The sequence below is a fragment of the Dreissena polymorpha genome, chromosome 4, assembly GCF_020536995.1.
Source record: "Dreissena polymorpha isolate Duluth1 chromosome 4, UMN_Dpol_1.0, whole genome shotgun sequence".
Taxonomy (NCBI): Eukaryota; Metazoa; Mollusca; class Bivalvia; order Myida; family Dreissenidae; genus Dreissena; species Dreissena polymorpha.
The window spans coordinates 94,128,357-94,154,265 of NC_068358.1; the positions used below are offsets into that span (position 1 = coordinate 94,128,357).

Genomic DNA, 25,909 nt, shown 5'->3' on the forward strand with positions numbered 1-25,909 from the left:
TGAGTTATCCTCCGGAAACCACCAGGTGGACGGACCGACCGACCGACCGACAGACATTAGTCATTTAGACATTTATGTGAGCCTTGCTCTGGAAAACGGTTTAACCCTTTACCACTAAGATACGTATTTTGACGCATTGGTAGTCCCTAAGAATGGTTTAACTCTTTATCACTAAGATACGCATTTTGACGCATTTGTAGTCCCTTAGAAAGTTACATTTTATTAAAGACCTTTCTTACTAGATTCAATTTTTAGAGGCTTCATTTCCAACCCTTAGATACTGATGAGCAGCAAACAGCATAAAACCTGAACAGACTGCAAGTGACTCGCAGGCTGTTCTGGTTTTATGCTGTTTGCACATACCACTTTCAGTTAGCTTCTAAGTTGGAAAGGTTTAATCTGTGTGAGTAAAGTATCTACTCAGATAAGCCAGTGCTGTCTGCTCAGGCTAATCAGGGACAACACTTTTCACTTCAACGAAGCTGTTCTTTTAAAAGAAAGTCTCTTCTAAACGAAGACATTGTCTAGGCAGAAAGCCCCAGATTAGTCTGTGCCAGTGTCCAGGAGGAAACTTTATCCAGATTAATTAAATCCAGTTTTCAAAGAGCGCAGCTAAAATATGAGCCGTGTGCTCTGTGAAAAGCGGGTTTAATGCATGTGTGTAAAGTGTCTTTCCAGATTTGCCTGTGCTAATCAGGGACGACACTTTCCGCCTAAACTAGATATTTGCTAATAAGAGACTTTCTTTAAACGAAAAATATCATAAAAGCGGAAAGTGTCGTCCCTGATAAGCATGTGTGGACTACACAGGCTAATCTGGGACGACACTTTACGCATATTCATTTAACCCCCTTTTCACAGAGCGAGGCTCATATATAGCCCGGTTTACCCATACCTAGTCTCGTATTAATTTGTTCTACATTAAATATTGACCAGGGGCTTATATTCTGTGTGCTTGTAGTCATGGCAACACACTCAAATGATCTTATTTTGTGTGAACGCAATGACTGAATTTAAGGTCGATGTGACTTTACAAAGTTTGGCATACCAGATTTCATAGCTTTATCATTTCAATACCAAAATTACAATAAATATAGTTATATTCAGTCTGCAATAATTAAACATTTCAGATTGTTAGGTTTAATAAGCAAGTTATTATGAAGATTTTATATATTTGATAGAAATTGTTAAAACAAGAAATAAGTATCCATATGGCACATGCTAGTAAAATTAATTTACTATCAGGTACAACAACAACTAATGCAATACAAATATTTTTGAGATATGTTGATTTTGTTTTAATATATAACAAAACATCCAACATACACTCTCAGCAGAAATAAGTATAGATTGTCAAGGTAATGAAGAATAACCCTAGATCACGGACTCTAGATGAGAATATACGCTCCGTGCCTAGATTAAACGATTGTCATAAGTAAAAAGTTGCAAAAATTCTCTGTATCATATCACTGTTACTGCTAGTAGTATGTCATATGACTTAAGGCAAATACTAAAACAAGCAAAACATATGAAGGGTCACATATTTTTATTGTTTGGTATACTTTTTAACGTGATAAACTAAACATAACCCTTTAAACAGTATATTTGTATCATATAAAACAAGAGCTGTCACCATAGGATGAACAAGTCATATGCCCCCTATAAACGCTTTGATATTAGTTATAGCATTTTTCGAAACCTAACGGCAGATTTTAAAACCTTAACACGGACCCTAAGTTCAACTGGTCACAGTGGTCAAAATTTTTGTGTGTATGTAAAGGCCTTGTCCATATACACATGCATAACAAATATGAAGGTTATATCTCAAGGGACATTGAAGTTATAAGCATTTTTTGAAACCTAAACGCAGATTTCGAAACCTAAACGCGGACCCTAAGTTCAAGGTCAAGGTCACAGGGGTCAAACTTTGTGTGCGTATGGAAAGGCCTTGTCCATATACACATGCATACCAAATATGAAGGCTTTATCTCAAGGGACATAGAAGTTATGAGCATTTTTCGAAACCTTAACGCAGATTTCAAAACCTAAATGCAAACCTTAAGTCCAAGGTAAAGGTCACAGGGGTAAAAAAAATTGTGCGTATGAAAAGGCCTTGTCCATATAATCATGCATATCAAATATGAAGGTTATATCTCAAGGGACATAGAAGTTATGAGCATGTTTCGAAACTTAAACGCAGATTTCGAACCTAAACGCGGACCCTAAGTTCAAGTTCAAGGTCACATGGGTAAAAATTTTTGTGTGTATGGAAAGGCCTTGTCCATATACACATGCATACCAAATATGAAGGTTATAGCTCAAGGGACATAGAAGTTATGAGCTTTTTTCGAAACCTAAACGCAGATTTTGAAACCTAAACGCTGACCCTTAGTTCAAGGTCAAGGTCACAGGGGTCAAAATTTGTGTGCGTATGGAAAGGCTTTGTCCATATACATTTGCATGCCAAATATGAAATTGCTATCTGAAGCGACATAGAAGTTATGAGCATTTTTCGAAACCTAAACGCAAAGTGTGACAGACAGACGGACGGACAGTGCGATCACTATATGCCCTCCTTTGGGGGCTTAAAAAGCATTAATGTGCTCTTGGTTGTTCTGAAACTGAATGAAAACATTTATGTATGAATCTTTATGATATGTGAGCATTTCATATGCACAATAAAGTCTTTTATAAACCCCCACTTATTGTTGTCTATCTATTTCTTTGCATACCTTCATGGCAATAATATTTTCAAACTGATTTAAGATAGTTGTTTAAACAAAGAAATCTTATGTAGGGATACTTTGAAATGTTAAAAAAAAAACAAAAAAACATTACATTGCTGTTTTGATGTATGACCCTCAATACATATTCCTAAAGAGCAAAAATACAACTAAACAACATAACTTATATACTGTGCAGTTAAACAATTTGATTCATGGTACCAGTAAGTATTGATATCCTGATGAACCAATGTCAAATCACGCAAGCCCTGTGACCTTGACCTATATGTTTACCTCAAAATCAACAGATGGCAGTCTTTCCTCCCTAGTAACCAGCATGCCATTAAGAAGCTTTTAATTCAAAGCTTTTTCCAGATAGTGTATTGCAGTTAATTAGTTGTAACAAGTTTTTGTAACCTTGACCTATTAACCTTAAAATAAGTAGGCTTTTCCTTTTATTCAAAGTAACCACCCTACCAATTTCCAATTTACATGATTGTAGGTAAAAGCCTTCTCTATAATTTTATATCACATCAAATGTTTTTTTTAATAAAAAAATCATAAAAAAAGCCTAATGACCTTGACCTTTGACCTATAGGCTTTAAAATGAAACACATGGTCCTGTCATCCCAAGTACAAACCTAACATATTGCATGATTGTAGGTCAATGTGTTCTCAAAACATGATGATGAACTTGCAAACCAATCAAATGACAGACTGACTGACAGGTGCAAAGCTCTCCCCCCTTTGTTTCTGAGAAGGGGAGAAGAGCATCCTGCAGTGTGCACTAATTGCATATTTTGGCAATGCAGACTTGATTTCATTTGTATTTTACAAAAGCGCACACGGCAAACAAGACAGTATCGTTTTTTAAGAATAAAATACAGATCACTGGTACATGCAAATGTCAAATAAATATGCATAACCATGCATGTGCTTTCGAAAAAATAAAATATACAGTTAAATTTGCAACTGAGATTTTAACTTTGACTTTGAAGTGAACAATTTGTTAAAAGTACTAACTTAAACTGAAATTAATTTTGTTCCTATTTCCTTCCATAGAATAATTCAATCTTTGGATTATACTTATTAATAAAAAACATTAATTTATATATATCAATTTGAATGATATTGTTTTATAGACAACTGGTGTTTTGCCAGGATGTTACCATAAAATCTCAGACACAATTTTCATCTTAAGATGCAACCAAGAACAAAGATGCATGCTATAAATACGGTGATTTTGTAGAAATTTTTACGTGCTATTACCTTAATGTAAAATTGTGCGAAGTCAACACATGGGTTTTCGTAGGCTTTAACATAGCAATGTGGATGGGGTAACGGGCTGAAATGTCTAAAATGTCTAAAACTAAAGGTAACAGCAAAAAGCAAAAAAGCAAATCACAGACTTGATATTATAACTTCTTTGAAAAAAGAGAAAAGCATAATAACATTAATTTTCAAATAAAATTTAAAAAAAAGGAAATAAAAATTAGTAAATCAATAGACTTCTGTAAGATTTCCCAAATATAAACAAAAACTCAGTATTAAATGATTTATTTGAAATCAAAATCATAAGATTTTTTCCTTGGATTTGACTCTGATAACATAGTTTTTTTTACCCCACTTGGCTTCGATACTGTGGCTAAGATTTACAATCTTACCAAGTTTTATCAATAAATATGCTGGCCAAGTTACACTAAATTGAGTCATACATTATTTTTGTCTTATTAACATGTCAAATTCTATTTAATGTGTACATTATTTCAGCTAACAAAAATTCCAACTACATAATTATACATTGCCTTTCAGAATTAGTAAAAACTGGGCAAAAACTGCTAATGTCAGAATACATTTATATACTATTAATGTTGGAAAAAGTATCATTTCTTTAGTTCCAATCCCTTTTAGTAACCTGCAATTAATACATGTCAAAAAATGTAATTTTCTGTGCACTGCATGGCCATAATTGTGCTGATGTCAGAACTAACTGCACCAATTTACCCAGGAACGCAAGTTTGTCATGCTGAGAAATATGTTAATATTGCAGCAAAATTGCAACAAAAAGTTACACATAACAGAAGTTCAAAAATGTCTTCTTTTTGCTTAAAAGGTCATACAAAAATATAAAGATCATTAAATTTGCATACTGATTCATATTTTTGTAAAGTTTCAGCCCAATTAGCTATATGAGATACGCGGAACACAACCAACACAAAAGGGTACATCTAAAAGCCCCTCCTTCTTAATTGTGGAACAACTTCAGTGTATACATGTATTGATATAAAATATCTTAATTAAATCTAGGTCACATTAAAATAATTATATAGGATCACATTGGAAGACAAGCTGAATAAGCATAACAAAAACACAACAGTATGAAGTCACAGTTTAGCGTGAAACACCATATATAAAGCGCACATCTAATACACATATATGTAAGGTCTTGGTAAAATGGAAAAGATCTATATTTAAAATGGAATAAATGTGTATGTTTTCTAAGTAAAAATATATTGTGTAAAAATTATAAAACTAGAAATGCGTCACAGACACTCTCGTCCCCACAACCCATGTTTGGACAAAGACAACTCCACAATACATGTATATCTACAGTGGACAAAAATTCAAAGGGCCTTAACCCTTTACCACGTAGATACATATTTTGTCACATAAAGTTGTAGTCCCATAGATAGTTAAATCTAATTAAAGACTTTTCTTACTAGATTCAAAATTGAAAGGCTTCATTTCCAATGAGTGACTCGCAGTCTGTTCAGATTTGATGCTGTTTGCTGCTGATCAGTAACTAAGGGTTGGAATTGAAGCCTTTAAAACTTTAATTTTATAAGAGAGGTCTTTAATTAAATTTAACTTTCTAATGGACTACAAATGCCTAAAAATTAGGGATGCAAGAGGATAACCGGTTAACCTACTGAAACGACCAGTTAATCGGTTACATTTTCGGGAAAAGTTTAACCTGGAAAAATATTTGATTATGTTTTTTTCATGGAATAATTTGTACGATTTTACTTTTTTCGCTTGACATACTGCCAACTTGCGCTGGCGACAAGTTAGAACAGCATGCAGCACCATCGATGGTAATAAATAACGTGTCAACAATCAAAGTAATAAAGCAATTAATCATTACCTTTGTGATAACAAATAGGGGGTACGTTTTGATAACTGACACTATTCTTTTTTGACTCGCTAAAATTTAACTAACAAACTGCGATGAGTGGGAGCTATTAGCAAAGACGTAATTGACACGTTTATTGAACTCACCATACATTGGATGGCTTATTTTGATGTTTTTTTAATCAAAAATTCAACACTGATTGCTCGCGAAAATACCGTGTTTATAACTAACAATTTTATCAAGAATTGCATTCGTAGTTAAAATCTTGACGATTTAACGTCTTGTTTGTTTATCAAAAATTAATGAATATCATTATGATAATTTACGTCAAACGATTCCACCATTACCGTCCAATGCAAGTTTTATTTAAGAAAGCAAATTATTAACTAATTAAATAATTAAACATCATTTAAAAATATTTTAAAAAGTAAAACCGTTAAATTTAGTAATTGTGTAATTGCTTAAAATTTGCGGGCTTTGGTACGATAACAAACAAATGTAACTATCAGTATTTGAGATCATAATACTTAGTAACTTCGCTATTAAATAAATTAACTGATTATATTAAATATTCAACTTACATTTTGTTCAAAATGAATTTAATTTGCATTCGTGTCCTTTATTTTACCCACATTTTTTAATTGTATAATGAAAATCAAACGATACTACTTCGGCTACAAACGCTAAAATGCAAACAACAAATATGCAATTATAGAATATGAAGAGATGCGGATTCGTTGAACACACATGACCCACTTTACGTCGAATCGAAAGGGAAAAAATCATTAATATATTAAGCCAATTTGAGTTTAACAAATAAAAACAGAATGAACAATTTATTTTTAGAACACACCATTTTTGTGAGCGAATACGACCAAACGAAATATTAGTGGCTCAACCAAAAATAAGCTAATAACACATGAAAATGAACATTGTGTTGTTCTTTAATACGCAGGAAAAAGTAAATGAAATATATAGCATAAATTTACAAAATTATTAAAATAAATTGTATAATACATTTTATTACGCATCTTGCATGTTATTAACGCAAGCGATTTTAAATTTGAAATTACTTTTGTTTCTTCTGCGCGGTTCGAGCGGTATGACATTTTTTACATACTCTAAATCATTTTTACTACTTAAGGCGTTTCTGTTAACTGGTTAATAACCAGTTACGGAAAAAGGTTAACCGGTTAATTATTTTTGTAACCTCTTGCATCCCTAGTAAAAATATGTATCTAAGTGGTAAAGGGTTGAAAAGGAATTGAAAACACAAGTTTCAGGACATATGTATGATCAGTCACACAGACTGAAACAAGTGCAATGATTAATGCCTCCCACTTGGTTGGGGCATACAAAGAACTGGCATGGGGAATATGTTTCAATCGTTAAACAGGCAGAATATCATCAGATTTGATATGGATTTGGGTGGTTAAAATCATTCTACATATAGAATACAACAACAAAACAAGAGGGCCATGATGGCCCTGAATCGCTCACCTGACTAACCAAATACAATCCCAACCCAGATTTCATCAAGATAAACATTCTAACCAAATTTTATAAAGATTAGATGAAAACTGTGACCTCTATTGTCTACACAAGGTTTTTCTATTATTTGACCTAGTGACCTAGTTTTTGACCCCAGGTGACCCAAATACAATCCCAACCCAGATTTCATCAAGATAAACATTCTGATCAAATTTTATAAAGATTGGATGAAAACTGTGACCTCTTTTGTCTACACAAGGTTTTTCTATTATTTGACCTAGTGACCTAGTTTTGACCCCAGATGACTCAAATACAATCCCAACCCAGATTTCATCAAGATAAACATTCTGACCAAATTTCATAAAGATTGGATGAAAACTGTGACCTCTATTGTCTATACAAGGTTTTTCTATTATTTGACCTAGTGACCTAGTTTTTGACCTAGTGACCTAGTTTTTGACCCCAGATGACCCAAATACAATCCCAACCCAGATTTTATCAAGATAAACATTATGACCAAAGTTCATTAAGATTGGATGAAAACTGTGACCTCTACTGTCTACACAAGTAAATTGTTGACGGACGCACACACAATGGATGCCGGACATCACACGGTCACATAAGCTCACCATGTCACTTCGTGACAGGTGAGCTAAAAATGAATAAATTTCTTTGGATGTCAATCATAATTTGAATACTACTTAACAGGATTTCAGAATAGAACTGCATACAGCCAGAAATGATAAAGAGTCTTTACAATGAAATTCCTAACTTCAGTTTTTGTTACATATTGATTTATAGTTATATTGCCTAATAATGTATTGTTGCATGGTTGCATGCTATTGATAATGAAAGACTTAACCATATTCTGAAATGTGTCCATTATTTTATCACTTCTTGCTTGCTTTTCACAGAATTAATGTCTTCATTGGGTATTAAACGAGATCGCAAATCAGAGTAACACACCAATGAAGTTTGCTCACACATTTGTCCTCAGGGGAATATATACAACATCGCACAGTGATAAAACTTGTCCAAAAATTCAATAAATATCAAGAACAAATTCAACAATGTTCTTCTACAGATCTACGCAACAACACATTTAACGTGTTCACAGAACAACAGAGGGACTAGACATTCGTCTTACAACAGACCAATAAAACACTTAAAGCATGGTATCTTGTTTAAAGCATTATGCATTTAATTTTTGTTTTTGTTCTGTTATTTCTTTCAAAAAACAATTCATGAAAAAATCTACATCATTACCTGTTTAAATATAAATTGTTCATTAAGATATTGTCTGGTCTTGTTCAAAGTTGCTCCATTATATTCCAATTAAAGACTAAACATGTATGTGAACTTCTACATGCAAACCAACAATGGGGATTGCTTGAAATTACAAGCTTGGGGAACAACAAACAAAAAAATCACTGATCACTACGTGTGGTCACCACTACTGTTAAGGCTTTCAAAGCTCTCGCTATTATCAAAATGTTTCCAGTATCGTAGAAGGTTCTTCTTACTAGACGGCTTCCCAGCGTTGATGTTGGGCGTTTTCATGCCGTTATTGCGGAGGATTTCGAGAAGCTCGTATCTGAAGGAGGAGATGTCCTGCTTTAATTCGTTCACATCGTCCTCTGTCACACCCTCCCCTCTCTGCGGACTGCGCTGTTTGGCCATCACGTAACGCTTGATCAGGTCCCGCATTACAGCCTTCAAAATATTAAGTGACCTGTTAAAATATTAGGACAGACATATCAATATACATATTTTCCTAATAAAATAGTATTTTGTGATGCAAATCAAGTCTTGGCTTGCGTTGCTTGGCCATCATGTATTGCTTGATCAAGTCCCGAATTTCAGCCTGCAAAATACTTTAATATTGTATATTTAATCCCCGCTCTGGGAAAACAAGGTTTAAATGTTTGAGGACTTGTTGGATTGGGTGAAGTATCGATTTTAATTCATGAGTGATTTTAGAAAATATTAATTTTCTATGTGATTTTCTATGATCACAAGTGAATTTTTGGTATAATGAACAACTCGTTGACAGTAATGGTAAAGAGAAAAGTTGATTGTGTATTGTACTTCACCTCAATGATCTACCAGTGAAGTTGTTCAAGCTAATTAAGATACAAAAACAGACCATGAAAATGTGTTAAGAAGACGCACAAGAAGACAGATCTACTGGGTGATTTCTATAGGGTACATATGCAAAATAAATAGTACCAAAATCTCTTACCTGGTATCGGATTTCTCGCTCATTTATTTTCTTAACCACCTTCTGAAAAATAGAATTTCTTATTTAAATAAGAACTATTTATTCAAAAAAAGTATAACTACTTCACAAAAGTGAAAATAAATAAGCCTTTTGAAGTCAAATGTAGAGACAAATGTTGCTTGTTTATAAGCACCAACATTAGCATTTTTTCATATCTTGGTTAACTGATCTAACCTCCCATTTTAAAGCAAATCAAAAAAAGAAGATAAGACCAATTGTTTCTTCTGCTTTAAAGAGTGGTGCTATGTAATCATTTTTGTTCAATTTGTCTTTAATTTTTCCCTGCATGTTTTCACATTGCTACATAAGTGTCATCAAGTGGGAAATAAATGTAAATTAAGGTCAAAATACGCTTATACCTATCCTTACGTAATATTATGCAAAGACATGTAATACTTAGCAAAATTTTAAACTTCAGTAAACAAGAAACCGTCAGAGACGGGTGATGCTCCCCAAAGTGTTTTTTTGTCACAATATTGCACTATATATACAGATAAAAGGCAACGTCTTGAGGGGCATAACTTTGGACAAAATAATACGATGGATGGTTTAGCAACTTAAAAATTTCAAAGGGCCATAACTCTCTAAATAAATCATCTAACCAGAACCCACAAATAACATGCGCATCTCCTCAAGGTAGTTAAGCTTCCAATAAAGCGTCATTGAATTCCAGTCAGTAGTTTGGGAGAAATAGCCCGGACAAGAATTGCACTATATGTACAATGGAAAATTTCAAAGGGCCATAACTCTGTCAAAAATCATCTGACAAGAACCGGCTGATAATATGCACATCTCCTCTTGGTAGTGAAGCTTCCCATAAAGTTTCTTTGAATTCCAGTCATTAGTTGCTGAGAAATAGCCTGGACAAGAATTGCACTATATGTACAGTTAATGGAAAATTTCAATGGGCCATAACTCTGTGAAAAATCATCCGACCAGAACCTGCTGATAATATGCACATCTCCTCTTGATAGTGAAGCTTCCCGTAAAGTTTCATTGAATTCCGGTCATTAGTTGCTGAGAAATAGCCCGGACAAGAATTGCACTATATGTACAGTTAATGGAAAATTTCAGAATTGCACTATATGTACAGTTAATAGAATAAGTTGCTGAGAAATAGCCCGGACAAGAATTGCACTATATGTACAATGGAAAATTTCAAAGGGCCATAACTCTGTGAAAAATCATCCGACCAGAACCCGCTGATAATATGCACATCTCCTCTCGATAGTGTAGCTTCCCATTAAGTTTCATTGAATTCCGGTCATTAGTTTCTGAGAAATAGCCCGGACAAAATTGTGCACAGACTGACACACGGACGGACGAAGCGGCGACTAAATGCTCTCCCCAAAATAAATTTTGGGATTGCATAACAATGAAGTAAACATTTTGCACAAATGAAGAACCATAAACAAACCTTTTCTGAAACAGCTTTCTAAGGTGCATGCATACAAAAAAATAAACAAGAGGCAGGCTTTTTCCGCCCTATGCCACGGGTCCGAAATTCGGCCCCATTCCCAATGCAAATCTGGTTGTTTTTTTCCCAATTGAAAAAAAAAATTCCCAATTCCAAAAAAAAAAAAAAAAAAAAAAAAAATTTTTTTTTTCCTTTTAATATATAAGTTAACCTGATCCGGTGTAGAAAATAGAAAGTGTTGCATCTATTGCCTTGAATTTGTTTTAAAAACTGTAAAATATGTTAATGATTATTTAAGACTTTCCTTATTTTCCTCAAAATCCGGCGCTTCGCACGATTTTTTTCACCTCAAAAAAGGCCAGGCCTTTTCCCCAAATTCAGATTAAAAAACCTGCACTTATCTCACATGTTCATAATACTTTGTAAAATGTTAATAATAAGTTATCAAAATAGTCGTTATTTACCAGTTAACGGCTTCTTTGAAATATAAGAAACACTATTTACATGCGATAATTTTTCCCAATAGAGCCAATTTTGCGAATAATTTTTTTCCCAAAATGGGGGTTTTCACGACGCGAAATTCCCAAAATTCCAATGTGGCGTATTCCCAAAATGGAGCGGAAAAAGCCTGAGAGGTCAATTTTGGCCCTGAAGACTCAAGCTCTCATCTGAGTTTAAGTTACACCAATTGCACAACATTTGACCTGGTTTTTTACCCCTGATTGACCCCCACCACCCAGATTCAAACATGGCCTTGGGACTTCTAATATATGACCTGCTTGGTGATTAAAATTTTTGACACACATGTCCCAGATTGAAATGTTTTTTTAAGAATTGATACAAATAATATAGATTCTAACACTGGCTAGATATTGCCAAGATAATGCAACCCCCCTTATAAGATTTATAAGACATAAGGCTTAGATTAAAAGATAAGGCAAACTTAGCCAATTTTGTTATAATTCAAGGACCATAATTGCAAAGCTGATCTGGCTGGTAATCAAAATTTGCTGAGATATTATGCCCACAAACATTATCAAGCAAAGTTTTGTGATGTTCAAATTAAAAAAAAAATTATAAGAGAGGGTCAAAGTTAATTTTTCTATTCTTATAATATTTCAATGGCAATAATTCAGAAGTGCTTTACGTGATCTGACTGGTAATGAAACTTGGCCAAGATATTATGCCTGAACAAATAAAGCTCCAACTTGATTCTAAACGCTGCCCCCAGCGGATATTCCCATAATACATGTACACTAGGTTCTTTAAATGAGCGCATAGAAATGTATAATCAATACTTGAACATGTAAAAAATCATGCTTACATTAGGTAAGTTGGTTGTGAAATTGTTGTATTAGCTTACAAATGCCACTATGTACATGTATAGCCAGCCATGACACCACAGATTATTTTAAGCTATTAATGTACATGCAATATTTCATTTATTACAAAATTCAGATGTTAAAAAAATGCCATACAGTTACAGAATTACTTCTTTATGTTATATTTTGAATAACCTTACTGAAGGCCAAAGGCCTTGAGTGCTCAACTGAGACCGAAAGAAATTAGACTGTTAAAAGCAAAAGGATCCATACCTATGCTAAAAAAATAAGAACACTTTAGAAAAGTTCCTCGACTATTCTTGATCTAAGTTCATGTACAGAGCAAGAACGAAAAAGTGCAAGAATAATCCAAAAATGATCTCCAAAATGTTATATAATACTTGTTTAAGAAAACCAAAACAGTTCAGTTAAAGAACTGTCCAAGTATGTAAAAATGCAAGAAAAGTCCTTAAAATTGTAGTTTCTGAATTGTTTTAAATTGTTACACTAAATAGTTCTTAAACTGTTATTGTTCTGAGTCCTCAAAAAAGTCCTCAAAAAACTCGTACTCAACATTTTTCTCTTCAAGAGTTTTGAATCATGTTTACACATTTTCAGAAAAAGCAGTGTGTTTTGCTTTTCTGCAAGAAGTGTTTTTGCATTGCAAAGAAAAGTTTATCATCAACTTCTACAAATGTTTAATTCAACACTTTCAAATCATTTCTTAATAATCTTTGTACACAAAGATACAGAAAAAGCCTTAACTCATATTAGTAGACACTTTGTGAATGATAACACTAGAAATGATACCATGAGCTGCACAGAAATGAACAAATAAAATGAAAAAACGTACAAAAATCTATCTTTAAAAAGTTAAAGAAAAATATCTTAGTAGACAATATAAAGTCTTTTAAAGCAAAAAAAATAAATCAAAAACATTTAAATAACACATTTACCTCAGTATAACCCCATGAAGATGAATATGATGAGATGATGATATTTGTCCCACTTAAATTCTTATAAATGGTGATTTCTTTTAATTTCATGCATGAGAGTTTTATCAATAATAAATCCAAACATTTGGACGTTTTAAACTAATTTTGTACATTAAAATATTATCAACTTCAAAGTTGAAACTGCTGTTACAGCTAACAATAAAAGTTATTTTGGCCTCTTGCCTCACAGCAAGCAATGTTTTAATTTTGCTTTTATTGTTATTTCATGTTAATAATGTCAAAATTTTAACCTTTTTTTAATGTTATAAAAACATATTTGCAGATTTGCTCATTAATTTCAAATACATTGTGTATTAATTCTTCCCAAATATGCTGTTTAGCATTTCATTTTAAAGTTAATTTTATAAATCTAATAGAAATAATAACATACTATATATTCTGTCCTTACAAACAGTTGAATATTAAATGCGCAAAAACATGTTATGAAAATGTATGTAGTTATATTTTAGTTAAGTTATTTAATAACTGGCCCAATCTGACCTGAATTTTCTTGGGTATTTTAATTTTGAATCGCAAACTGACCCGAATTATATTTTTGACCTGTTTGAGCCCTATTAAGTGCATGATGGACAAACGGGAATCACAAACCCTTAACATAAATATGAAGTGCTCAGGTGAACTTATAGAAAACAAGCATATTCTTTGCATTGATATCCCCCACCAATATGCTTCTGGACACAAAAGTTTTTCTGGACGGATGGATAACACCCTTTGACCTCAATGTGTGACCTTGACCTTCGCCCCTAGGATTATGGGTGTCGAATGTGAAGCACCCCCAGATGATTGAGAACAACTATGGCAAGTTTCATGGACCTGGCTCATGTGTTAATGGAGGTAAAGCTCTAAGCTTATATTAAAAAGCATTTTTTCAAGATACAAAGGGCCATAACTTTGTTATTAACAGATGATGTACAATGCCATTTGGCAGCACCATCCTCTTATCCATGGACGGACAGACAACGCCAAAACAATATCCCTCTGCCTATGGCGGGGGATAACAAAGTATTCAAATATGCAGGAGGATTTAAATGCAACATTTTACCTAATAGTCAACCATGCTGATTAAACATTGTTTGACATTCTATGATGTTATTATTAACCAATAATATTAAAGAATTATCTCCATAGAAATGGACAGCAAAGAACAATATGTATACATTCAACACATAAAAAGAGTTGAGATTATATAAGATGTAAGATATACATAATGAAATACATAAAGTCCCATGCATTTATTTACCATAACCCAAACGTCTCTTCTATTCTATAAAAGCAAAACAAAACAGAACTCTTACTGTCAGGAATTTAAGTATCATCATTATTTTACATTTGCTGCTAACTTATGCATTCCCATTACTTTTCTTTATAAACATGGGAAAATATGTCAGAATATTAATTTAATTATTGTATGAAATAACAGACGTTTGCAAAATACTGTGATTTGCCCTGCTCCCCTCCATGCAATTATTCAAAAAGTACATTTTAATTTTGCTTTCATAATTCTTCCTTCATCCAACCAGGATACTTATGTATAAAATTGGGCCATGCTCTGTGAAAAGGGGGTTTAAATGCATGTGCGTAAAGTGCCGTCCCTGATTAGCCTGTGCAGTCTGCTCAAGCTAATCTGGGATGACAATTTCCACAAAAACTTGATTTTTCCTAAGAATTGCTAAGATGAGACTTTCTTTAAACGAAAAATATCATAAAAGCCAAAAGTGTCGACCCTGATTAGCCTGTGCCACCTGCACATGCAGGCTAATCTTGGACGACACTTAAAGCACATGCTTTAAACCCCCTTTTCACAGAGCACAGCTCAATTATTTGATAAAGCATTGTGAAGATATTGTGTGGAAACAGTCTTCATGTCACAAGCCCTGATGACCTTGACATTTTAACTGGATGAATTCTAAACAAGAAATTTCTAAGAAAGATATACGGCGTTGGTTGGTATTTATGAAAGATAAAGAGCTATATCAATTAAATAAAAAAAAGTGAATGCCTTTTTTTCTGCACATTTCTTAGCTGCATCTCCCAATAATTAATTACAGTGTTGTGCCAGATTCCGTGGCTTATTTTGCATTATTAGATATAATTGATCATCTATCTATAGGTACATGTATAGAACAGAAGCACACAAGAAAAATGGAAATGTAATGAAAGTTGTAAGTTCATGAATCATTCATACATAATTGAAATATTTATACGTGCTTTCTTTGAGCAGACCTGTTTTAATTCACCTAGTTAACGTGATAGCGTTTATATTACATTTCTTTGACTGACCGCGTTACCTCATGGGATTGAGTGCCATGCATTAAAGTCAGGTCACGATTACGCTGCTTGAATGACGGCTTGTTGAAAGCTTTATACTTTTAGATGTAAAGAGTCGATTTCAATACAATTAAAACAATTTTTGGTGAAAATTGAAAATCAGAATAGGGAACAACAATACATGTATGATCTAAACAAGGGCTGATTGTAAAACATGCGTGCCCCCATATGGGCTGTCAGTTGTAGTGGCAGCCATTGTGTGAATACGCTTTTTGTCACTGTGACCTTGACCTTTGACCTAGTGACCTGAAAATAAATAGGGGTCATATGCCAGTCATGATCAATGTACCTAAGAAGATTCATGATCCTAGGCCTAATTATTCTTGAGTTATCATCAGGAAACCATTTTACTATTTCAAGTCACTGTGACCTTGACCTTTGACCTAGTGACCTGAAAATTAATAGAGGTCATCTGCCAGTGATAATCAATGTACCTATGAAGTTTCATGGTCCTAGGGGAAAGCATTCTAGAGTTAACATCCTGAAACCATTTTACTGATTCGAGTCACTGTGACCTTGACCTTTGACCTAGTGACCTGAAAATCAAAAGGGTTCATCTGCCAGTCATGATCAATGAACCTATGAAGTTTCATGATCCTAGGCGTAGCCATTCTTGAGTTATCATCCAGAAACCATTTTGCTGTTTCGAGTCACTGTGACCTTGACCTTTGACCTAGTGACCTGAACATCAAAAGGGTTCATCTGCCAGTCATGATCAATGAACCTATGAAGTTTCATGATCCTAGGCGTAAGCATTCTTGAGTTATCATCCGGAAACCATTTTACTGTTTCAAGTCACTGTGACCTTGACCTTTGACCCAAAAATCAATAGGGGTCATTTGTCAGTTATAATCAATGTACCTATGAAGTTTCATGATCCCAGGCATAAGCATTCTTGAGTTATCATCCCGAAACCTTTTACTATTTCAAGTCACTGTGACCTTGACCTTTGACCTAGTGACCTGAAAATCAATAGGGGTCATCTGCCAGTCATGATCAATGTATCTATGAAGTTTCATGATCCTAGGCCTAAGCATTCTTGAGTTATCATCCGGAAATCATTTTACTATTTCGAGTCACTGTGACCTTGACCTTTGACCTAGTGACCTGAAAATCAAAAGGGTTCATCTGCCAGTCATGATCAATGAACCTATGAAGTTTCATGATCCTAGGCGTAAGAATTCTTGAGTTATCATCCGGAAACCATCTGGTGGACAGACCGACAGACATGTGCAAACAATATACCCCCTCTTCTTCTTCTATACTAGTCCACAAAATGCAATACTGAATATGAGAACACAGCCTTAAAGTACAAAAGCATTTGTGCTGACAATCTTCTAAATATAAAGGGGCACACAGAAACTGTATTTATGTCAGAGTTAAGTGTGAAACTGTTCTATCCCTCAAGCCTTTTCATTAGAGATCAAATTATTTCATGCTGAACACGCAGTTAACATTGTTGCAAAAGGCACTGACTAGTATCTCTTTTCATACTTAATTTCACAAAAATAGAAAGTCAATTGAATTACCTATTAATATAAATGTGAAAACAGTTGGTAGATTGCATGTTTTTCATTTCGAAAAGTTTCATGCATACCGGCATTAACAAAGGTCAGCTAAGGTCAGAAAAAGTGGGTTAAACAGCTAGGCCGAAAACACACACCTTCCATTCAATTCAATTAACCTGAGTACTAACTTATTATTGCAGGTTTAAAAAATCACTTGATATCTTTTGGTTACAAATTGATCTTTGGAAAAAATACAAGCTCCTGTGACTTGATATTTGAGATGTGGACCTTGTTAGATGTCTTTTTTTAGCCATGTAACCAGCATGCCTGCTGGGATAATGGGTGGTCAAATCATTCTTGAGATAAAGTGCAGTTATGAATTACATGTTATGAGACTTTGTTACCTAAAATTTTCATCTATTGGCTGCAAAATAAAAAGGCAGGTTCCTTTTCTCCAACCAACACATTTGGATGATGGTTAGTCTAAACCTTCTCTTGAAATTGTAGGGAAACAAGTTTTACTTCTACAAGCCCCTGTGACCTATATCATTGTTACATCAGTTGAACCCAATATGGATAAGTGCCTGCCTTTCTTCAAAGTAACAAACATACACAATTGAATGATTGAAGGTCAAATCATTCTCAGATATACTGTGGCAAAAATTCTCTACAGACAAAAGGACAATCCAAACCACTGACAAACAGACATGTGCAAAGCATTAGATCCCCACTTCTTTGAAGTGTGAAGGGCTGAATAAATTAGCAACAAAACAACAAAATTAATCATTCCATTACAACAAATCATATACAAATTTAATAATGGGACAGTCTTACTTTAAAGAATCTCATTTGCTGAAAAAAAAGCAACACCATAATGCATCAGGTCTTTCAATAATTATCAAAAAGAAGAATTAATAAGGTTACCTATTCTTACTTTATAAAATTGCAACCATTCTAACTTCAAACATACGAAGCAACTTAAAGCATATACATTTTAGAACAAATATATATACGATAAACACAAAATGATAAAAAACAAGAGATTATCTGTAATACATGCATGCCCCCCCCCCTACCTCTGTATAATAATTATATCTTTTAAACATTACTTCTGCAGACTGCAGCTTTCAAAGTCAAAAGAGATCTTCCTAACTAAGCAGAATATTAACTACAATAAATATCTTTTAAAAAGATATACGGCGTTGATTGTGGTTGGTAGTTGGTGAAAAGAGTTCAATGAATGAGATCAAAGATAGCGAATGTCTTTTTCTCTGCAGTTATTAGCTGCATCACACGCAGTACGGGATGTTATGCGGAATTTTCGCGGCTTATTTTACATTATATCATATTGCTGGTCATAAACCTTAGTATATAGATACAAAACAGAAAACCAAAAGAATAATGGAAGTGAAATTAAAACATATGAGTCAACCGGCCACAGGCGAAGTATCCGCACATATTTTAAATATTTATACGCATGTTTTTCAAACAAACCTGTTTTAGCGGTTTGTCGTGCATTGCTATTAGTTTCGATTATAAACAGTATCGAGAATCATCGCGCTCATGCTTAATACATTAGTCAATATTGTGGAATAATTTTTGTTAAATTAATCAAAAATAATATTTATCACGGTATTGTTGAAAACACATTAAGAATCTATTTTTGACATACCATAATTATATCCCTGAATATCTTCATTTAACGTATTTCTGGTCTAAAGAAAATTCCAGTATACACCTAGTTCACGCGATAGCGTCTATATTATATAACGATTATTTTACTGGCCGCGAGCTGACCCTGATACCTTGCGGTTTGGAATGCAATACATAAAAGTGAGGCCACGCTTCCACTGCTGCAACGACGGCTTGTTTAAAACTTTATACTTTTACATGTTTAATGTTCAATTTCGAAAACAATTTAAAATGGTTTGGCAAAATCGAATATCAGGATAGGGAAAAACGATACTTTTATGAACTTAAATATACTAGTACACAGACAGCAATATGGAAGTAATTACTAAATATGAGAACATAGCCTTTAAGTACAAACGCTCTGGCGCTGGCAATCCTCTGAAAATAAAAGGTGCACGAACAAACTGTATTGATGTCAAGAATTGAGTGTAAAACTGTTCTATCTATCAAGCCTTTTCATAGAGATAAAATTGTTTCATGCTGAACACGCAGTAAGACAGTGTCATAAATGAAGTTTATTCATTCGTGTCTAGCCGCGGGAAATTTTATTTGAATTTTATTGGACACTTACAAAGGTCAGGTAAGGTCAAAAGGGACGTTAAACAGCTACGCCGAAAAATTCAAAGGTCAAAGCCCTCTCTAGCGTTTAAGAGGAAACAAAACATTTCCATGCAGAAACCAGTTTACATTTCACAAGCCTCTGTGACTTTGACCTGTTGACCTCAAAATTGCTTGACATCTTTTTTTACTCCTAAGTAACCCATTGTGCCAATTAGAATTAATGTAGGTCAAAGTGCTCTCTAGATAACATGCCGAAAACAGGGATGCACTGACCAACAAACAGGGGTGAACATGACCCTACTTCTTGAAAGGGGGTACAATAGCTATATACCAGAATATATTAATCTTCTACAAAGAAATAAGGAAAGGTATTGATGGTAATTACATAAAACAAAATGAGGATGAACAAAATTTTCATAATGTAAAACAACATATATACTATCTGAGACTAAACAGAACCCAAATATAGCAGCCAATTAGAAAAATCATGTAACACTAACTTTGGTATCGCGCAATCTGGTCAGGACCAACCCTGTCCACTACAAAGTCACACTAGGTTTGTGGTTTCATGAACCAACAAGGTAGCTCCTTACTTGACTGCGCAGATATACTCAGGCTTGCCTGGAGCTGCGCTGGCTGCATATGTCATAATACCCATTTCCTTTTCACTGCTCAAATTTATACCCGTAACGTCATGTTAATAATGGACACCATTTCTCAATTTTTAGTAACCATTTATCAAATAGGTGTTTTCTGGTCAATGTCTCTAGTTGATGGATGCCCAATATTGATGAAACTTTGAAAATAGCAAGTTTGCATGGAGACCTAGCATGGTATTATATAAGGCAGGTCAAGGCAATTGTAACTAGCGCTCATTGGGTCATTGTCGATCTGAAATAGCTTGAAGTCACCCGGGGTTGACTAGAAGCCGATTCTTGTCACCCTAGGGTGACTTCAAGCTGATTCATGTCACCTTGGGGTGACTTCAAGCCGACCGTGTGACTAGAATTGAAGGCTTGAAGTCACCCCAGGGTGACATGAATCGGCTTCTAGTCACCCCCGGGCGACTTCAAGCTATTTCAGGTCGAAAATGACCCAATGAGTTTAAGGCATTGGGTCATTGTCAACCTGAAATGGCTTAATGTCACTCGGGGGTGACTAGAAGCCGATTCTTGTCACCCTAAGGTGATTTCAAGCTGATTCATGTCACCCTGGGGTGACTTCAAGCCCACCTGGTGGCTAGAATCGGCTTGAAGTCACCCCAGGGTGACATGAATCGGCTTCTAGTCACCCCCGGGTGACTTCAAGCCATTTCAGGTCGACAATGACCCAATGAGCGTAACTAGCAATAGTTTCTGCTTGATTACTTGGTCAGTGTTGTCTGTACCTTTATTAAACCCTTTACCTTTTAGATACATATTTTCACGCCTTTGTAGTCCCTTATAAAATTAAGTTTATTTAAAGACCTTTCTTACTAGATTCAAGTTTTAAAGGACTCATTTCAGACCCTTAGATGCTGATGATCAGCAAACAGCATAAAACCTGAACAGAATGCGAGTTACTTGCAGGCTATTCTGGTTTTACGCTGTTGCACATAGCCATTTTCACTTTGCTCTCGAGTGGGTTCAATGGTTTTTTCCAAAGCCTGAACAATCCAGGATAAGGCAATTATAACAAATTAAAAAGGAAATAATAACAAAAACAAAAAAACAAACAACTATCCAACAACAAAATAGAAGGTAACAAACAATCAAGTAGCCTTACCCGAATGCTCTGCCATCGATTCCTTTTGTGATCTTTTGAGCAGATGAACAATCGATCTCGAAGCCAGATCAGGATGTAGTAAACTGTTTTGGGGCTCGGAATGATGTTGAAAGGTACAGGAAGTGTTCCGCTCTCATCAAAATAGCTGATCCACAAACGGGAACGTGCAAATTTCCACTCCTCATCTGATTGGCTCTGGAAATTTAATGTATACATTTTATCTCATGAAACTGTCAGTGAAAAAACAACACTACACCATCAACTGCTTTTGGAGGTTGTGGTAGCGTTACGAATATGGTGTCCTCCTAGCGATGGACAAAGGTTCAATCCCCACTCTGACAGCATTCTTATGATATAATTAAATGAAACCAATTAAAAGTACTACCCAGACAAACAAACTTGAGTGATAAAATAAGCCTTGTTCTTTTAGAATAACTGTCCTTAAATTATAACTTTTATTTGTTAAGTTGGAATTTTCTCTGTATTCATTTTTTTAAAGTAACATCACAGCTATTAGTTAACTAACTTTTCCTGGTTAAGTTTGTTACCCAGTATTATGTCCACATACTTATCCTGGTAACTGTAGTATGGGCTCTCTAAATGAATACATACGAATTTTGGAAGTACACAAATACAAAAACACCAATGTGTTATATGTCAATCTATGTAAGTTATTTACGTGTATTCTTGGGCATAACTTTGAAAACTGCATTTAAATTGGCAATGTTTTGACAAAATACTGGCTAGACTTAGCTCTCGGTAGTAATCTGTTTCATGTACAATTGTCTCATAGTATCTGCCCTTCCCCATCTGATTGGTTGCTAAGATTTGTTACCAGAGATCATATTTTCCCGCAACATCAATCCGTCTGGATTTAAATGGGGAAAAAGTGTCCGAAAATTTTCATCCGAAATCATGACAAATTACGTTAAAATATATACTATTGATTTTGCCATTCATGAAGGTGGTATAATAAATGTACAAGTTTAATTTCCTTAGGCACTTTTTCTAAAAGGGAACATACAAATTTTCTCAATCGGTTTTATCATTTGCTATTTCATTGTTATTTCGTGTGCTATTTTTTCTGACTTTTTTCATCGTTGTAAATATAATAAATCTGTGTAAGTCTATACCGATGTTTAAAATCGTTTTCGACTCGTTAATAGCTTACAAACATGCACTGAACCGAATAAATGTCTGTGCGTAGGTTGGTGTTCGTTATAGTTTGTTAACCATGGCCGATACTTAAGATGCATAGGGATTAAATCACGAGTGCGAAGCACGAGTGATTTGAAACCACGCATCTAAACTTCCGGTCGTGGGTTATTCAACAACAAACAATAAAGTACACAAATTATTTCGATTCTAACAAGACTTTTACTAAATATTTATACAATGTGTATTATTTTTCTTGTGTAATATTTTATGTGACGTTCCGCCCATAAAAATTTTTGGCTGTTCAGTCGATCAGATCCGCCACTTTCATTTATTTATTGCCGGATTATTACCCGGGTGGAAAATGTATCTGCATGTTTTGTTTAGTTACAGCGCGTGCTTTCAGTGTATAAGGTCCGCCCACAATTATTGCAGAATATCCGATTTTCTTCTTTGTTTATATGAAAGTTTACTGTATCATGCATAAAATGCACAATTTCCACAAGGATAACATCGAGGTTTTCAGCTCCGAAGTAACTGTCAACGATTTTATTGTCGACGAGTACACATTACGGACCGATTAGTGTGCAAGGTATAAGCTAGTGAAATTATCGATTGATATTGACACGGGTTTTTTCACGCATGACTAATACACAACTGCGGGAATCTTTGCTGCTTGGGCATACTCTGATACTAGTCGGCTGACGTGCAATAAACTGGTCCAGACCGGTTTAGACACTGCAGCAAATGGTTTATCACACCTAACCGAGATAAGAATGTAATTAGGGTGTGTTAGCATGTTCACTGTGTAATCGATTTCATGACATGGGAATTTTAGCAAACAGAATCGGACCTACTATTTGGGATTTTCAATCGGTCTTTCATGACCCCAATCGGTCTAGGACCGTCAAAACCGAAAAAAATATGATCCCTGTTTGTTACTATGCGCATGTGCTGGTTATAAAATAAGTAACTTAATGGAAAAACGAAACTCTTGCTCATGTTGTTCTTAAAATATTTTACATTTTATAAAAAAATGAGCGGCATATAAAACATTTGATACAGCTACTATTAATCCATAAACAAACTAACATAATTGTGTGTTACATACTTTTAAAATCATTAAGCATCACCCTGGAATAAACATGACCTACTTTCCAACCAACACCCGAAATCATGAAAATGATTGTCGCAATAATCATGGCTAACCATCAAATAAATTACAACTTCTAAAAATGGAAAAAAACATGAACATTCCAGAACCATTACAAGTTTTTTGTTTAAGGCACATTATTATGAGGAGGACCGATACTATGTAAGTAAGAGATGTATTATACATTATAGATTTTATGTCAAAGGGAAACAACTTCAGCATATCTTACCCAAATATTCTGATAAGAGTTACTCATCATGGCAATCAGCAGATTAAGCAGTATGACAAATCCAATCCAGGAATAGCTTCCGAACATCAGCTTGCCTATAAACTCTGTAAACTCATGGTCCTCTTCCAGCTCTAGGTGATTCAGGTCCACAAGTCCATAAATAGCCCAGTAAAGGCTTTGAATTATCTCGAATAAACTACAAATAGAGAAAGATTAAAGCCAATGAATTTCAGTTCAATATTTTATAACATCATTATCATTGGAATTGTTGCTTTCATTAATTATTGAGCGTTAACTTCTCTAAGGGCTGGAGAGCAAACATGGAAAGAATGTATTTGTTAACTAGGATATTAAATACTTTGCAATACTCCACTTAAAGCCAGCTAGATATCAAAAACCCTGATTAAAAAGAAAAACCAAAGCTGTCTCTATAGGATGAAATATGCCCCCTGATAAACGCTTTGATAGAAGTTATGAACATTTTTTGAAACCTAAACACATTTTTCGAAACCTACGGTAAGCCCGGACCCTAAGTTCAAGGTCAAGGTCAAAGGGGTCAAAATTTGTGTGCGTATGGAAAGGCCTTGTCCATAGACACATGCATACCAAATATGAACATAACATCTGAAGCGACATGAAGTTATGAGCATTTTTCGAAACCTAAACGCAAAGTGACAGACAGACGGACGGGCAGACGGACAGACAATGCGATCACTATATGCCCTCCTTCTCGGGCATAAAAAGCTTTTTCTTTTAAATGTACATTTTCAGCAACATCATATCAACTTACTTGGCAAAGCTTTTAAATCTCCTGTCACAAGGGTCAAACTCGGCATTATTTGCCTTAGCTGAATAAGCCGCACCAAGCTGGTCTTTATTATCGCACTCTTCCCGCCGAAGCGCCGCATAGTACCAGTGGAGGTGGTTTAGACCGCATGCAAACGAGAACAGCAAAAGTACATAGAGGACAGCAAACTTCATGAGGTCCATAATCATGCGGCCCAGGGAGATCTGCAGGGGACCCAGGTGAGGGTTCACGGTGAAGATGTAGATGAGCTTGAGGCAGCTGAAGATGTTGGCTGCAGCAAACAGGGCCTCTGCGATCAGATTCGGGTCATAGGCGTCCCATTTCTGCCGTTGAAGGTTTGCGTGCTCTGTCAGACCCAGCTCTTTCTCCTTTTCAACCTGATGGAGAAAATTAATCCTTTAGCACTCAGATGTGTACATTGACATGTTTGTGGTCCCTTATTTAATCAAATTAAATTAAAGACCTTTCTTATTAGATTCAAGTTTTTTAGGCCTCATTTCCACCCATACGGTGATGAGCAGCAAACAGCATGAAACCTGAACAAACTGCAAGTTACTCCCAGGCTGTTTTGGTTTAATGCTTGTTGCATATAGCAAATTGACTTTGCTTCTGATCTGGAAAGGTAAAGTTGGATAATCTGATGGTAAGTTTTTGATACCTGATATTTGATCTTTTAATTTTTGAAGGCTTTTCCTTTATATAATGTGCGATACCTTATATACCTTATATGTAAGTATGATTCCTTATTTACCTATATGTAACTATATAAATTAAAATGTAAAAACAAATTCTCATCAGTTTACAGAAAATTCTGTATTTTAAGTTCTGTTAAAATTGACCCCACTAACCTAATAATCATTGAATACCAAGCTTCATTATGATATAAGGTACATAATTAAGTTCAATTAACACTTTACCCAGAGCTCCAGATAAGGATTTGTGAAATTAGTAACGGTACTGCCACTGACAGAAAGAAAAGGAGTAACGCTTAAAATCAATTAGTACCTGTACTACCATATCCAAAAATACAGGTAGTACTGTACTACCCGTGTTCTTGGATATTGAAGGGTGTATAACTGACTTTACAGAAACATTTGCAGCAATTATAATAAATATATGTAGCTTCTTGAACAGTTACTGTATTAGGTTTTCCATTCTGAATAATGATGCAAATACAACTACACATTAAAACTAATGACTAATACTATTTCTTCATTTTTCTTGACAAGAAAACACTATTAAAACTAATGACTAATACTATTTTTTCATTTTTCTTGACAAGAAAACACAAGTCAAATAGTAATCTAAGTAAATGAACACTTATTTCA

General features: G+C 34.6%; 1 protein-coding gene across 2 annotated transcripts in view; it reads right to left on the reverse strand.

Moving 5' to 3' along the window:
- Positions 1-1,531: 1,531 nt before the first annotated feature.
- The window catches only part of LOC127877363 (transient receptor potential-gamma protein-like), a 258,197-nt gene continuing 233,819 nt past the window's right edge, over positions 1,532-25,909 (reverse strand). Inside the window, exons 6-11 of one of the 2 annotated variants that reach the window (XR_008048389.1) lie at positions 24,564-24,958; positions 23,774-23,969; positions 21,237-21,431; positions 9,590-9,631; positions 7,789-9,060; positions 1,532-7,624 (exon numbers count right to left, since the gene is read on the reverse strand). Coding sequence is in view for 1 of the 2 variants with exons in the window: in XM_052423114.1 (XP_052279074.1) it covers positions 8,785-9,060; positions 9,590-9,631; positions 21,237-21,431; positions 23,774-23,969; positions 24,564-24,958 (1,104 nt within the window). In the remaining variant the exon portion in view is untranslated. Of the gene's footprint in view, positions 9,061-9,589; positions 9,632-21,236; positions 21,432-23,773; positions 23,970-24,563; positions 24,959-25,909 lie in introns of both variants that reach the window. The other variant, XM_052423114.1, reaches the window with a different exon arrangement.